General features: G+C 40.6%; 1 protein-coding gene across 1 annotated transcript; it reads right to left on the reverse strand.

The window, feature by feature from the left end:
- Nucleotides 1–672: 672 nt before the first annotated feature.
- Nucleotides 673–11585, reverse strand: ARF4 (ARF GTPase 4). The gene is made up of 6 exons (XM_021532620.3): nt 11298–11585; nt 5275–5355; nt 4673–4782; nt 3464–3535; nt 2824–2949; nt 673–1950 (listed from the first exon to the last, which is right to left on the reverse strand). The coding sequence occupies exons 1-6, from the start codon at nt 11362–11364 to the stop codon at nt 1864–1866; spliced, it is 543 nt and encodes a 180-aa protein (XP_021388295.1). The 5' UTR covers nt 11365–11585; the 3' UTR covers nt 673–1863.
- Nucleotides 11586–12796: the final 1211 nt, after the last annotated feature.

Below are 12796 nucleotides of genomic sequence, written 5' to 3' on the forward strand. Positions count from 1 at the left end.
AATAAGTAATCAGCAATTCATTAAAGGTGCAGGCAAAACCCTTCTCACCTTACACTGTCTCCTGGGTTTCCGTTACACATTGGAGACATTTAAGGCCTGTATTCAAAAACTTTGGAATGTTCCCTGCTTAGCTGTGCTCACAGTAACAGCACCTCCTAAGAACTGAAACCTCACTTAGAGCAGAAGCTGCCCAGGAAGGTGTTCTGAACCAAAACTAGCTTGAGTTTACCAGACCTTGTCACAACCAGACATGGGTGGAAAATGAGAAACACTTAGCCTGAAACTGCAACAGAATCATGTTTTGGGCTCCTAAAGACATCCAATCAATAGGACAGCACATTTTAGTTGGAGGGTTGAGCAGTATTTGCTTCTATACAGCAGACAGGCAACAGAAAAATAGATTCTAAACTACCCATTAGAAGCAGCCTCAAAACAGGTAATAATTTATGCCTTTTGAACTACAAAGGTATAAGGGGACAGAAATGTGAAACAGTAGCAGTTGTGTAGAGATGATTTTTGGGGGGCAATTATCAGCATTATTATAATATTTGCTATATCCCTGTAAAAACACTCAGGTTACCTTCCCAGCTGGCCACCAACAGAACGTGTGACTCTCCTGCTGGGACCCATGTAGGTTTTGACATGTAGATAAAACTATGAAACAGACATGCATGCTTTTCAGGCAGTTCAAAATTGTTTTATTACAATTTTTTAACTGTTAGTATTTTCGTATCTGGACATCTTGAAAGGAATTTTAGATTTACAACTTCAAAAGACATTACAGAATTATGTAAGCCCCGATGACAACTACTCTATTGCACTGTATACAACTTGGTTGCCTCCCTTCCATGTCCCACTCTACACAGCTCCAAACAAATGAAAATTTGAGACTGGTGTTCATATTCAAGCTGCAGGAAAGCTCAGTATATGGAGAAAGAATAAGTGACAGTTTGCATTCAACTATTTCAGGAATCAAGAAGAGAATACACAGAACCATACATTTTATCATTTTATTAGGAATAATTCCAAGTGGGTTATGAAGAAACGAATCCATTGAGTTTGATGAATTTTCCAAAATTTCCTTATGAAGATATGTTCACCAACAAACAGTAAAACTTCAGCAGAACTATTATACACTGGGCAAAAATAGTCAGGCTGATACCAAAAAGCAACATGCAACATAAAAAAAAGATACAATATAAAGGAAGACAATCTGCTGAATATTAAAAACAACCTCAACATGAGCTCTTCGCAACCAGCACAGAACTATTCTACCCATCAAATCCAATTCACACAAAGGCAAGTTGGGCTGACAGAACCCAAGGATTAATAAAATGTTCCTCAGTGCAGTAGATTTGTATAGTGTTTTAGAGCATTTCCTTGGCTTGGAACAAGCAGTATTAGGAAATCGTTTTGGCAAGGGAGAGAAATAAATACATACGGAATGCTACATTTTTAAATCAGCAGACTGTCTGAGGAATGAAACAGGGCATCAGTAAACTAAGAGTAGCAGGGAGAAAAAAAATTAAAACATTAATTTATTGGGGCTCAAAGAGTATTCAAAACAGATCTTAAAGATGTCACAATAACTATATTCAGGCATTTAGGCTAACAAGGGGAATAAAATCAGAAGATACACTTTTTCCAAGTTAAGGAGATTTTTACCCAAGCATATTGCTACCCTTGCAACATGTAGCTCGGTAAACAATAAATTGGCAATGAAACAAGTTGAAACGCTGTAATATCCTGCCCAAATATCAGTTCCAGATACTGTAATAACCAAGATGCAAACTAATTTTGTTGTAACAAGCCTAGACCACTTATATCAAACATGTCCCTGGTGAAAGAGTCATCCCGTTGGAATTAGCGTTTTGAGAGTTCATTTGACAGCCAGTCAAGTCCCTCATACAGACCAGTTCCTTGCGTAGCACAGGTAGCCTGGACATACCACTGTTAATGTAGAACACAAAAATTCAATTTAAATACTGACAAAATGCAAGCTAAGTTATGACAGTATGTGACGCTCTTTAGTGCTGTTATAATTGTGTGTTATACTAGTGCTCTTTAAATACTGTTTTGTGCCATGAGGATTGTCAAGATTGAATAAATGGAATTTATAAAAATTTTGAGAAGTACATGTAGTGTAGAGGAGGTTCAGACATTATCCAGAAATTCAAGTGCTGGCCTAGTAAAGGCTACAACATAGCTTAGAGCATCAATAAACAAATACAGAACTTGTATTTGGTTTACATGCTGAAAACTTCTTGTCTCTGAAAGACTGCTCTTTAGGAAGTGAACATGGAATTATCTACATGAACGGACGTCTGAAACAGCTTCTATGGTCAGGATCTTAGTATGCCAACACAGACACTCAGGTTACAAAAGGTGGGAAGGTTCATGTGAAGCTAACCTGTGTCTCTAAAGCTTGAGCAGATGAAATTTAATGCTTTAGAAGCTACGTAATTTCCTCCTGGAGGTGGGAATGCAGAACGCATTTGTTCTCCCATAATACTGAGAAAACAGGAAAGCTCATCACATACTTTGTGAAATGCTGGATGTCTGCACTTCAATGACAGACTGGAGTGTTTGTATGTTTTCAGAAGAAGGTGAGAAATTAAACACCTCTAACAGCTGTACACACTGGATTATACTTCTAAACCACTTATTTTGAACAAGGACCTGAATTACGCATTATGAAGTTTAACAGCAGGTGTGCAGATCTTTCTAGAGAAAGCAGTGAAAACTATCCTTTCTCTTAGAGGAACTTTATCATATATAATAGAGGGAGAAAAGAGTTCATCAGTCAGAAAGTTGAGCACTTACAGTTCTGTTACGCAGAGACTGAAGGCCTAGTTTATCTGTCATTTCACTGATTGCCATGGCATTTGGCAGATCCTGTTTGTTTGCAAACAGAAGCAGCACTGCATCTCGCAGCTCATCCTCCTGAAGCTAAGAGAAAAAACAGACATGTTATTAAATTGCCTCAGTTAAACAAGTCAGTTACTTCAACAAACACTAAAATATCTAAATACTGATTTAAGGGTTGTAAACATTTTCATTCTTGCTCCTGAAGTCACTAGTAAGTATTGAGTGAAATTTAACTAGTATACAACAGAACTCCTGCAATTAAGGAAGTCCCCTTTCAATTTCAGAAGTTTAAATTTATGGGCAACTTGCTGATTAAACATTCTCTAGCACAAACCTGTTCTTCCAAAATTCTTTTCCTGCTGCATTCCTATCGAGGTTTCATGAATTAAAGGTTCTGGACATATTATTGATTCTCTACAGAGTGGAAATTACAACTTGGTGCACTATGTGACCCAGAATTACCAGCTGAATACAATATGCACTGTACAGACTCCCTAAAACTGTGAAATCCTAAATCCTTTAGGGAACCTGACAAACATTCAAAAATAGAACAAGTCAGTCTAACAATTATACCTCAGAAGATATTGATATTTACCATTTTCTGCAGCTCTTCTGCTGCTTCCTGGATTCTCTCTCTGTCATTGCTGTCTACCACAAAAATGAGGCCCTGTAGAAAATTACGCAGTTTTGAAAAAAACAATGTAAATGTGCAGCACTATTCTTAAACCACCAAAATACTCATACCAAGTATAATGATTACTTACCTAAGAAAGGCAACAAATTTAACAGAAAGTTCTGTTTAAACACTGCATGACGTGTGTCTGAACAACTACCTAAGTCTCAACTTCAAAATAAAGTTGGGGGCAAAAAAATGCAACAAAATCACATAATTTCCCCTCTGCTTTCACTCACTGTACTGAAAATCACAAGTGTTTCATCATCTCATATTTAACTGAAAAAATCCACACCTTAATGCCCGAGTTTTTTTTAAAAAGTTTGTATCAAACAGTACTTCTAATAGTATCTGTTATTCAAGCATTCTTCTTACACAATTCACTCTTAACCTTCCAGTCTGAAAACCTTGGTTTTATCACTCTCTTCAAGGAAAGACAAGTATATTTTAGAAGTAGTTAGTAACAGGACAGTAATAAGAAACGGAAATTAAGTATTACTCTATTCACAACAGTATGGTGGTGCAAGGTCCCTTTTGTCAATCCAGATCTCTGTATTTTTCTGCACCAATCATATGCACCATGCTGCACACAAATATAACGAAAACAATTCTATATTCAACACAAAAAAACACTCAAACAAACTCACTCCAGAAGTCTTCTGATACCAACAAGCAACTTTCCTTACTACTTATAACCAAAGGTATCACATTTATGTCCCAAAAACTGATGGTAGTCACATTATTGTGAAGCTAGCACTTTTCAATCAACTGGTAACAAGATATTTTACCATATTATAGATGCTCACCTTACTGAAAACACTAATTTAGCACAGTAAAAGCCATACATTTTAAGAGTTCCTCACAACAAACCAGTTGCTCTGGCACATTACAGAACATTGGTAGAACCTAAAAGGACTTGATCATTAAGAGGCTACACTCACAACTAGGTTTGAAGCCTCCAGGGGAACAAATTAACTTCAACTAGAATAAAATCTAGGTACCCTCAAAAGTTGCAGGAAGTAGTGCAGAGCCTTTCTGAAAGAGAGAAAACAACTCTCCATATGTACTGTACAAAACACAATGAGGCTTTACAAAGTAGGTCTTTAACTACTGCCATCTGAGTATTCTTACCTGTGTGTTCTGGAAATAATGCCTCCAAAGAGGTCTAATTTTATCTTGACCACCAACATCCCAAACTGTGAAACAAATGTTTTTATATTCTACCGTCTCCACATTAAAACCTAAAAATGAAGGAGTTCAGTAATTAGAAATAGTTAATTCTAGTGTTAAAACATAATTCTAACCATGTTAAAGATAGATACATCCTAAGGTATACTTCTCCCAAATATGTATAAAATGGCTTATCAATACTGAACTGGTAAATCAGGAAGAAAGTTGATTGAAGGGGAAAATAAACACAAATCATTTAAATCCAAGCCCAAGTAGCTGAGCAAATCTTTCAGCCACAAACTATGAGGCTCATGGTGTTTGGGGGAAGTGGTGCTACTGATCTGGTTCCTATCCTCCTGAGCATCTGCTACTGGCCACAGTTGGTAGCTGGATTCTGGTCTGGATGTCTCTTTGGGCTGACACAGGTATGTTATGGCAGGACCAGACAGTTCTGTTTGTTTTGTTTCTTATTCTAACCACAAAGACAGCAAATCCCTGCACTCTTCAGAGGCCCATCAGGTTTAGAATAACAAGAATAAAGATATAAGAACTAGTGATCTTACCAATAGTGGGAATTGTGGTGACAATTTCTCCTAGTTTCAGTTTATAAAGAATGGTTGTCTTCCCAGCAGCATCCAAACCAACTAGAAGGAAGAGAAAACTTGCTTTATTTCACAAACTGAACTACAACCTGATATTTTAGAATCATGTCATTTTACATGCAGAGTATTAAGGTTCTTTTACTGAGAACAGCTTTTTAAACACTCTTAACTCATTACTGATAAACTACTGTATGTTTTTCCCCATCTCCTCTACCCAGCACAGAGAGAACAAGTCATGAAGAAAACAAGCTCAGTAAGATGCTTCCATTCACAACCTACATGCTCAAAAGTTTCAAGTAATCTTCCTCAGTATTTGTGTTAATTAAACTTTATCATTCATATTGGAAGTTTCTTCTGTGTAAATCACGAAGATTTTTAAAGCCTAGCAACAATCTACAAGCAGCACACATTTTCTAACTGATCACACATCTGTTACTTCACCAAGCTGGGGAAAGCCTCCCTTACTCAACCTCTGGGAAAGCTCAGCTTCACAGGCACATGTGGACCAATGCAAGCTGGCACTATACATGAAAGACATTTCTTGTCCCTTATCCCAGCTCCTCCTCCCTTTGCTAAAATATTTCTTTAGCACTGAAAAAACCACAAACATCAGGCAGCTCTCATCACCCCTGCACATATACCAGAAGGGCTGTAGGTATTCTTCAGAATATCATTTCCATACTGTGAGATCCACTAGAATGCTTCCATCAGGAGTCTCCTCCTAATGACTGTTGGTCATTACAGAAGACCTTCTGCACTTAAATTTGCTGTTCTGTTTCTAAAACAAAACTTAAGTTTGCTGTTTTTCAATGTAAGCTATGTGGTAAATATGAGACACCTCAGAAATAAAATAAAACAAAGCCTAAACGACATTTTTTAAATGTATCACCAAAACCCCAAGCATACACTGTAGTTTTCTAAAACTGTTTGTGAAACTGCTTATTGTTAAGCATTTTAAACACATAATGTAACTCAAAATAGAATCCTTTAAATTAGAACGCAATACCTCGCACACAAGCACCTCCACAAACAGCAGGTACTAAACACAGCAGCACAAATTGTCTCTTTTGTCAGTAACATTTGCCCAAATAAAAATACCTCCCATCAAAAAAATTAGTTCATGCTTTTGCAAGAAACCAAATGCTATCCTCATTTTATAAGGATAATGCACAGTCTTTAACATTCTGAGTTTACTTCCTACTTTGCAACTGCAATATATTAAGCTTTAAGTGGTTTGGTAACTTGCCTATTAATAATACAACTGTTTCCTTAGCATCACAAAAAAAAGGGGATTCAAAATTACCTGCTCATACTGAATGAAACCAAATTCTTGAAAAACCTCCTTTTTCTCAAGACACAAACTGCTGTTGCAGCAAACTAACTTTAAAAACTCTATCTATAATTCTCCTATATTCTAATAGTGTGCATGGGATTAAACATACCAATGCAGTTTCTCTGGTAATGTCATTGCATATTAAAAAAAAAAAAAACAAACTTATTTTAATTCTTAATGTCACGACAGCATGAAAGAAAGGGAGTAGGGTGGAAATCTACCATCAAAATGAAAGCTCCTTGACTCTCAAAATGTCCAAAGGAAATGAAAGGGGTTTGAGTTTGCTATTGTTTAAGTGTTGGTCTCCTTCAGAACCACACACAAACATGAACAAAAAAAAGTCATAGTGCAGCAGAAATTACAAAAGGACTTGCAAGTCATGAAACTTGTAAATGCCACAATCTTCCCCACACCAGTTAAGTGTCAGGTCACCTTACAAAACCCTCTAAGTTGACTTCAGAACCCTCAAATACTCCACCTATGCTGAAAACCAATGTTTTTAACAGCACAATGCTTGAAGCCAAACACTATTTTCACACAGCTCAGCCTCACGTAAGCACTTGTAGGACAGGTAGACATTCGTAAGTACATATAATGCCTGAACATGGTATGATAGGGTTTTTTTCCCAGGAAATTAACAATAAGATAATTTAGTGAAACAATTAGTTACAACTACTACTCAAAACTCTTCTCTTATTGCTCCCCACCAAAAAAAATTACTCTGTTATCAATATAACAAACACTGACAAGACTTGTTAAAATTACCAATGTAAGAAAGATGCCATTGTCGACACAAACTGCTTGAGTGTATTTGAGGTTTATACTAACAACACAGATAAAGACAAAGAAAGCTAATCTCATTCCATAGAATGTATACACAGAGTATCAAGATCCTTTGGAAGACATGACTCAGAGTTAAGAAATTACAAACTAGTCAAGAATTTTAAACTATTTGGTATATTATGAAAATATTGCCCCAGTTACCCACTCTACCCTTGTGCACCTCAGTGGTGCTGGCAGAAGTCTACAGTGCCTATGTAAGCACAAAGCCCAGACTTTGCTTAAATCCACTCTTACCCACAACTCTTCATTAAGCTGTTGGACTTTGCACCGAGGCAGGCTGAGTTACAGGGTTATGGGTACATGTTTTCTTCTTCTGACTTCACATGTAACTGAGGGAAGGACCTTATGCAAATCCCCGTGACCCCATTTGCAAAAACCTCCTCTTTTGGCCAAACTGCGTATGTTATGAAGCCTAAAGGAGCAAATAATGAAAACCATAGCCTCTTTTCATATTTCTTACTCCAATTTGTAATTCAGCACCCTTTAAAAAATTTCAGAGCACTAAATCACATTTAATCTTTTGAGCTAGTAGGAAGTGTAACTACTGCTTTTAGTAATTCAAGAATAAACATGTTTACATTTGAACTGGAACAATAAATGTAAACGTATGAGCTACTGCCACAACATGAACTTTACCAAGACTAAAAGTCATATCTTAAATCCCCAAACAAAGTAAATTCCCAATTCTGTATTTTCACTGATTCTACTGCCTGACTGACCATTGTCATGACCAAGGTGTAAGAGACTTGATGAAGGGTATAACACTAAGCAATTGTACTGCAAAGCACCAAGATTACTATAAAGCACAAATGGAAAGTGCAGACCTGTACTTGCAACCATTCACCTTTAAACTGAAACATCCTCTAGCTGGAGAAAAAAATATCTACAATGCTTTCAGGCACTGCTAAAATCACTGTGGTTCGTAGCCCTTTACTCCTCTTAAAAAGTGTTTTATTCACAGCCTGTCAGTTGTTTTTCTAAATCTCAAGCTTCTAGTTCACTTGTTCACTTGTCACATCATCCCTGACCACATCACATCCTTCATTAACCAACTTCCTACTCTGATCACTGGTGGCTGAATGTCAAGCTGCCACTCTTATCACAGCACAAAACTTCACAAAAACTATAGAAAGCCAACAGCATGCAAACCAACAGTTGTCTAAAACAACACCTGCCCAAATAAAAAAAAAAGCTAAATTATTATGATCTGTTGCAGTGACACAATTTCCAAAGAATCTTGACATTTTCCACCCAATGTATTTAATAATACCTTTGTATTTGAAGCTCCTGAGTAGTTACTATATCAGTTAACACTTGCACAACTACACCAAGACATAGAACACTAAATTATGATACTGAAAGGTGCACAATGAATGGGTATGGTTTTTTTTCCAAGGACAAAACACCATCAGTGAAGAGTTTCACAGACAGGTACATGTAGGGTTAGGATTCAGTGTTTCTACTCTTAATGCCCCAGTCGCTGAATCTGACTTTCAGACATTCAGCCCTACCCCAGTCCTTTCTTTTCCCTCATGTTATGCCTATTTATAAAGAAAATGCATGAATCTTCTTTACAGCATTTCTTCCAAATAGTAAATATTTTTGAAAAATACTTGTACTAGTGTGTTTTTTTAAAAAATGACATTTCAGGAACAGTACAACATTAAATATCCACTTAGTATCATAAATGGAATTTGAAAACATAAAAAATAAGTGAGTGCTGTTGGTAATGGTCCCTGATGAGAAATACTCAAGTTCTGCAAACCTCAATAATACAAAGTCTGTTTTAGGAGCTAAATTAATTCTAATTTATCTTCAAGCCTGCAGAAACAGAAGAAAGCTGTGCAAAGGAAGTTAGAATTATAAATTAATTGTCTGTTGGTATCAACTCACATAATATTTTTCCCCTAAGTACTCTACCCCATAAATATATTTCTTAATTGGTGTTCTACATATGGAAACTTACATGACTGGTCTTGTAGAGTCCCATTTTCAAACCATACATTGAACATTATAACCTTGAGGAAAAGTTTTAATTCAATCCCAGTATTCACCCAGACATCTCTCCTCAAAGTGCTGATATATGATGTAGAATGCTATGAAGAGATTTAGTGTTACAGTTGTACACGAATTATGTCATATTCAGTGTAACATTCTGCTTCTGAACATCCAGTTTGTCCTGTAAGACTCTCACCACAATATACCCCAAGTTCTACTCTCCTATACTACCTAACAAATACAGTGCTGTCCCTGTGCCCTGATCCAGCCCTGCATTTTAATACAAGGCCTTAAAAAAAAAAAAAAGAAATACAAAAATAAAATAATTTGAAACAACTGCTAGAAAATGCACCTTCCAAAGCCATCTCTAACCTAAATTCAACCTCATTTTCTACCAAGAGCCTTGCAAACAGTTTAGATCTGCATGACATCACTTTCCTGTTTTCAGTACTTTGCAAAAAGTAACAGAACTACAAATGCCACAGATTCTGTGTCATCCTACATCCTACAGTCAAGCTCACTTGCAGACTTGACTTCATTCATTAAGAGTCATATGAAGAGTCTGGCTGTTAGGGAGACAACCAAATCACCTCCTTGAAACCGACACATGTACTAAGTTGTCTTGAAGACTAAAATGTCTCCGATTATTTTTAAATGGATGAGAGTCTCTAATTTCAAGCAGTTAAGACACAACAAAGATTACTGGGTATGCAATAACACTCTTCACCATCACAAAATATATGGAGAACCTGAAAGATTATAATTTTAAAAAGCTGCACTACTGTGTCTGCTGTGCATATCCAGTCAGCACTAAGGATGGGTGTGTGCCAGGAAGTTTCACAGTTAGAACCCACTCCTCTTGCTGGCTATATCCACATGAGCACTCCATTTAGTTCCTTAGGACAAGCTACTTCAGTCAACGGCCATGAACCAAATTCCATTCACTTTGGTAACAGAATCTGACAAAAAATAAAGAGGCTAAGAACTGTTTGTACATAAAGCTTGCAGGGGTGGGTAGGTGGGTGGAAGAAGGCAGGGAACAACTCGAAGCGGAGGAGGAAATACCAATGCAGTATGTGCTGGCTTTGACCTTTTGAACTATAATCTGAAAGTGAGAATCTTCAAGAGCCACTGGCTTCAACTCCTGCACAGTCCGTATCAAGGGAAGAGATAATTTCAAAATAAATGGATATTAAAAATAAATCATTATGGGGAGAGACAGTAAGACTAAGCAAGCACTACAAGAGCTGCCTAGAGCGTTTTATCGGTTTGTACTCGGGGCACAAAACTAATGCCCACGGAGGCTATAGCGAAACGCCCTTTCACGAGTCAGGAGAGGCACTACAGCTCCCTACAGCAGCCGAAAATCGGCCATTATACGGCAGTTCTTACGGCCCTGGTGCCGCACACACCAGGCTTTGTCACATCCAGCTCGCGGAGCCGCAGTGCCGGGGCTCGCTCGCCCCTGCCCGGCCGCAATTCCATCTTTGTTCCGCGCGGCCGGCGCAGCTGCGGGAACGGGGCTCGGCCTGGCCGGGACCGGCGGCACCGGGGAGCGGCGGGCGAGGCGGGGAGGGGAACGGGCACACGGCGGGAGAAAGGAAGGGCAAATACAGCCCGATCCTCAGCGCCTCCCCTCCCCGCCGCTCTCCCAGCGCCCCCCGGCCCGCGGGACGGGCACGGCGCGGTGTCCGCGCCCCGCAGCCCGGGACAGGGCGATTCCCCCGCCGGGACCCGCGGCCTCCCCTCCCCCTCCGGCGGGGCTCGGCTGCGCGGCCCCAGCCGGTCCGGGCTCTGCGGTGGCCCTCACCCATAAGGATGCGCATCTGCTTCTTGCCGAAGAGGCGCGAGAAAAGCGAGGAGATGGTGAGGCCCATGGCGGCTCCGGCGGCGCTGGGCGGCGGCGGGGGAGCGCTGAGGGAAGGAGGGCAGGAGGGAGCGCGGCCCGGCCGGTGTGCGCGCACGGATCTCTCCGCGCGCGAGGCGAGCCCGGCAGCGGCGGCGGGTGCTCTGTGACCGGGGACCTCGCTCGGTCTCTGCCACGTCACGCTCGCCGCGGCCGCCCCGGTTCCAACGCGGACACGATCACGTCACGCTCGCCACATCCCCCGGCCGCGGCACCGCCCTCCGCCACACGGCCGCGGCGCTGCGGGGGACTACGACTCCCGGCATGCGCTGCGCAGCTCTGCGCCCCGCGCTCATTTGCCATCGCCGCGGGGCACGACGGGGGATGTAGGCGGGCGCGGTCGCCAGCCCCGCGCAGCTTCCGGGTCGCGCGGGGCACGCCGGTTGCGGCGGGCCCCGCCCTGGCCGCGGGGACGGGCGGCAGCCCCGGTAACGCTGCGCTCGCAGCCGCAGGGCCGGGACGGCAACGGGATCCGCTGCCGGCAGGCAGGGAGAGACTGGTGGAACCAGACCTCGGAGAGGCCCCAAAAGCAGCCCAACAGCGACAAGGACATTTAATAAAGGAAATAAACAAACCTCTCCCCCCACACTCTAAAAACCAAACCGAAATAAATCAACAAACGGCAGCGCTGTGACATATTACTGTACTATTATTAATTGTGTATATATATATATATCCACTATACAGTAATTATTAGGCATCCCGGTCGCAGCAGGCCCCCGCCCTGACCCTCCCCAGAGGCCCCGAGCTGCGGCACCAAACCACGCTCGGTTCATCGGGCAGGGAGCACCAGACACGAGGACATAAGAGCAGAGTAAAACTGAACCAGGCTCGGTCAATGTTGTATTAAATAGAAAGTATTTACTTCTCCTGTACTAAAGAAAAACACTGTTAATGATCTTTATTACGATAGTACTGAACAAGATCCTAACAGCTGGCTACCAAGCCAGAAAAGTCAGGCTGTTCTTTTCACAGAATCATAAAATGGTTTGGGTTCGAAGGGTTGGATCATCTTATTCTACCCCCCTACCATAGACAAGGACCTTTCACTAGACTAGGTACTCAATGCCCTGTCCAACCCCACCTTGGACACTTTCAGGCATGGGGCATCCGCAACTAATCTTCGGTATCATGTTGAAAACCTTATTCTAATTCTAAATTATGTTATTCTGAACCCCAAACCTGGTGTAAATTAAGATGGAAAGTTGTGTTTTTATAAAAGAAATAAATGATACTTGAAATCTAGTTCATGCCTAAGATGTTTTTATGATCCTGATCAACCATCAGGAAACTGTAATCTAAGGAGTCCAGTTCTAGGTTTCCAGTACTCACCCATCCTCTGTTCACAGCATTCAGTATTTACACTTCTTTTTTTGGCTAGGAAAGTTCAGCTTTTCTGTGCT

The sequence above is a fragment of the Lonchura striata genome, chromosome 12, assembly GCF_046129695.1.
Source record: "Lonchura striata isolate bLonStr1 chromosome 12, bLonStr1.mat, whole genome shotgun sequence".
Taxonomy (NCBI): domain Eukaryota; kingdom Metazoa; phylum Chordata; class Aves; order Passeriformes; family Estrildidae; genus Lonchura; species Lonchura striata.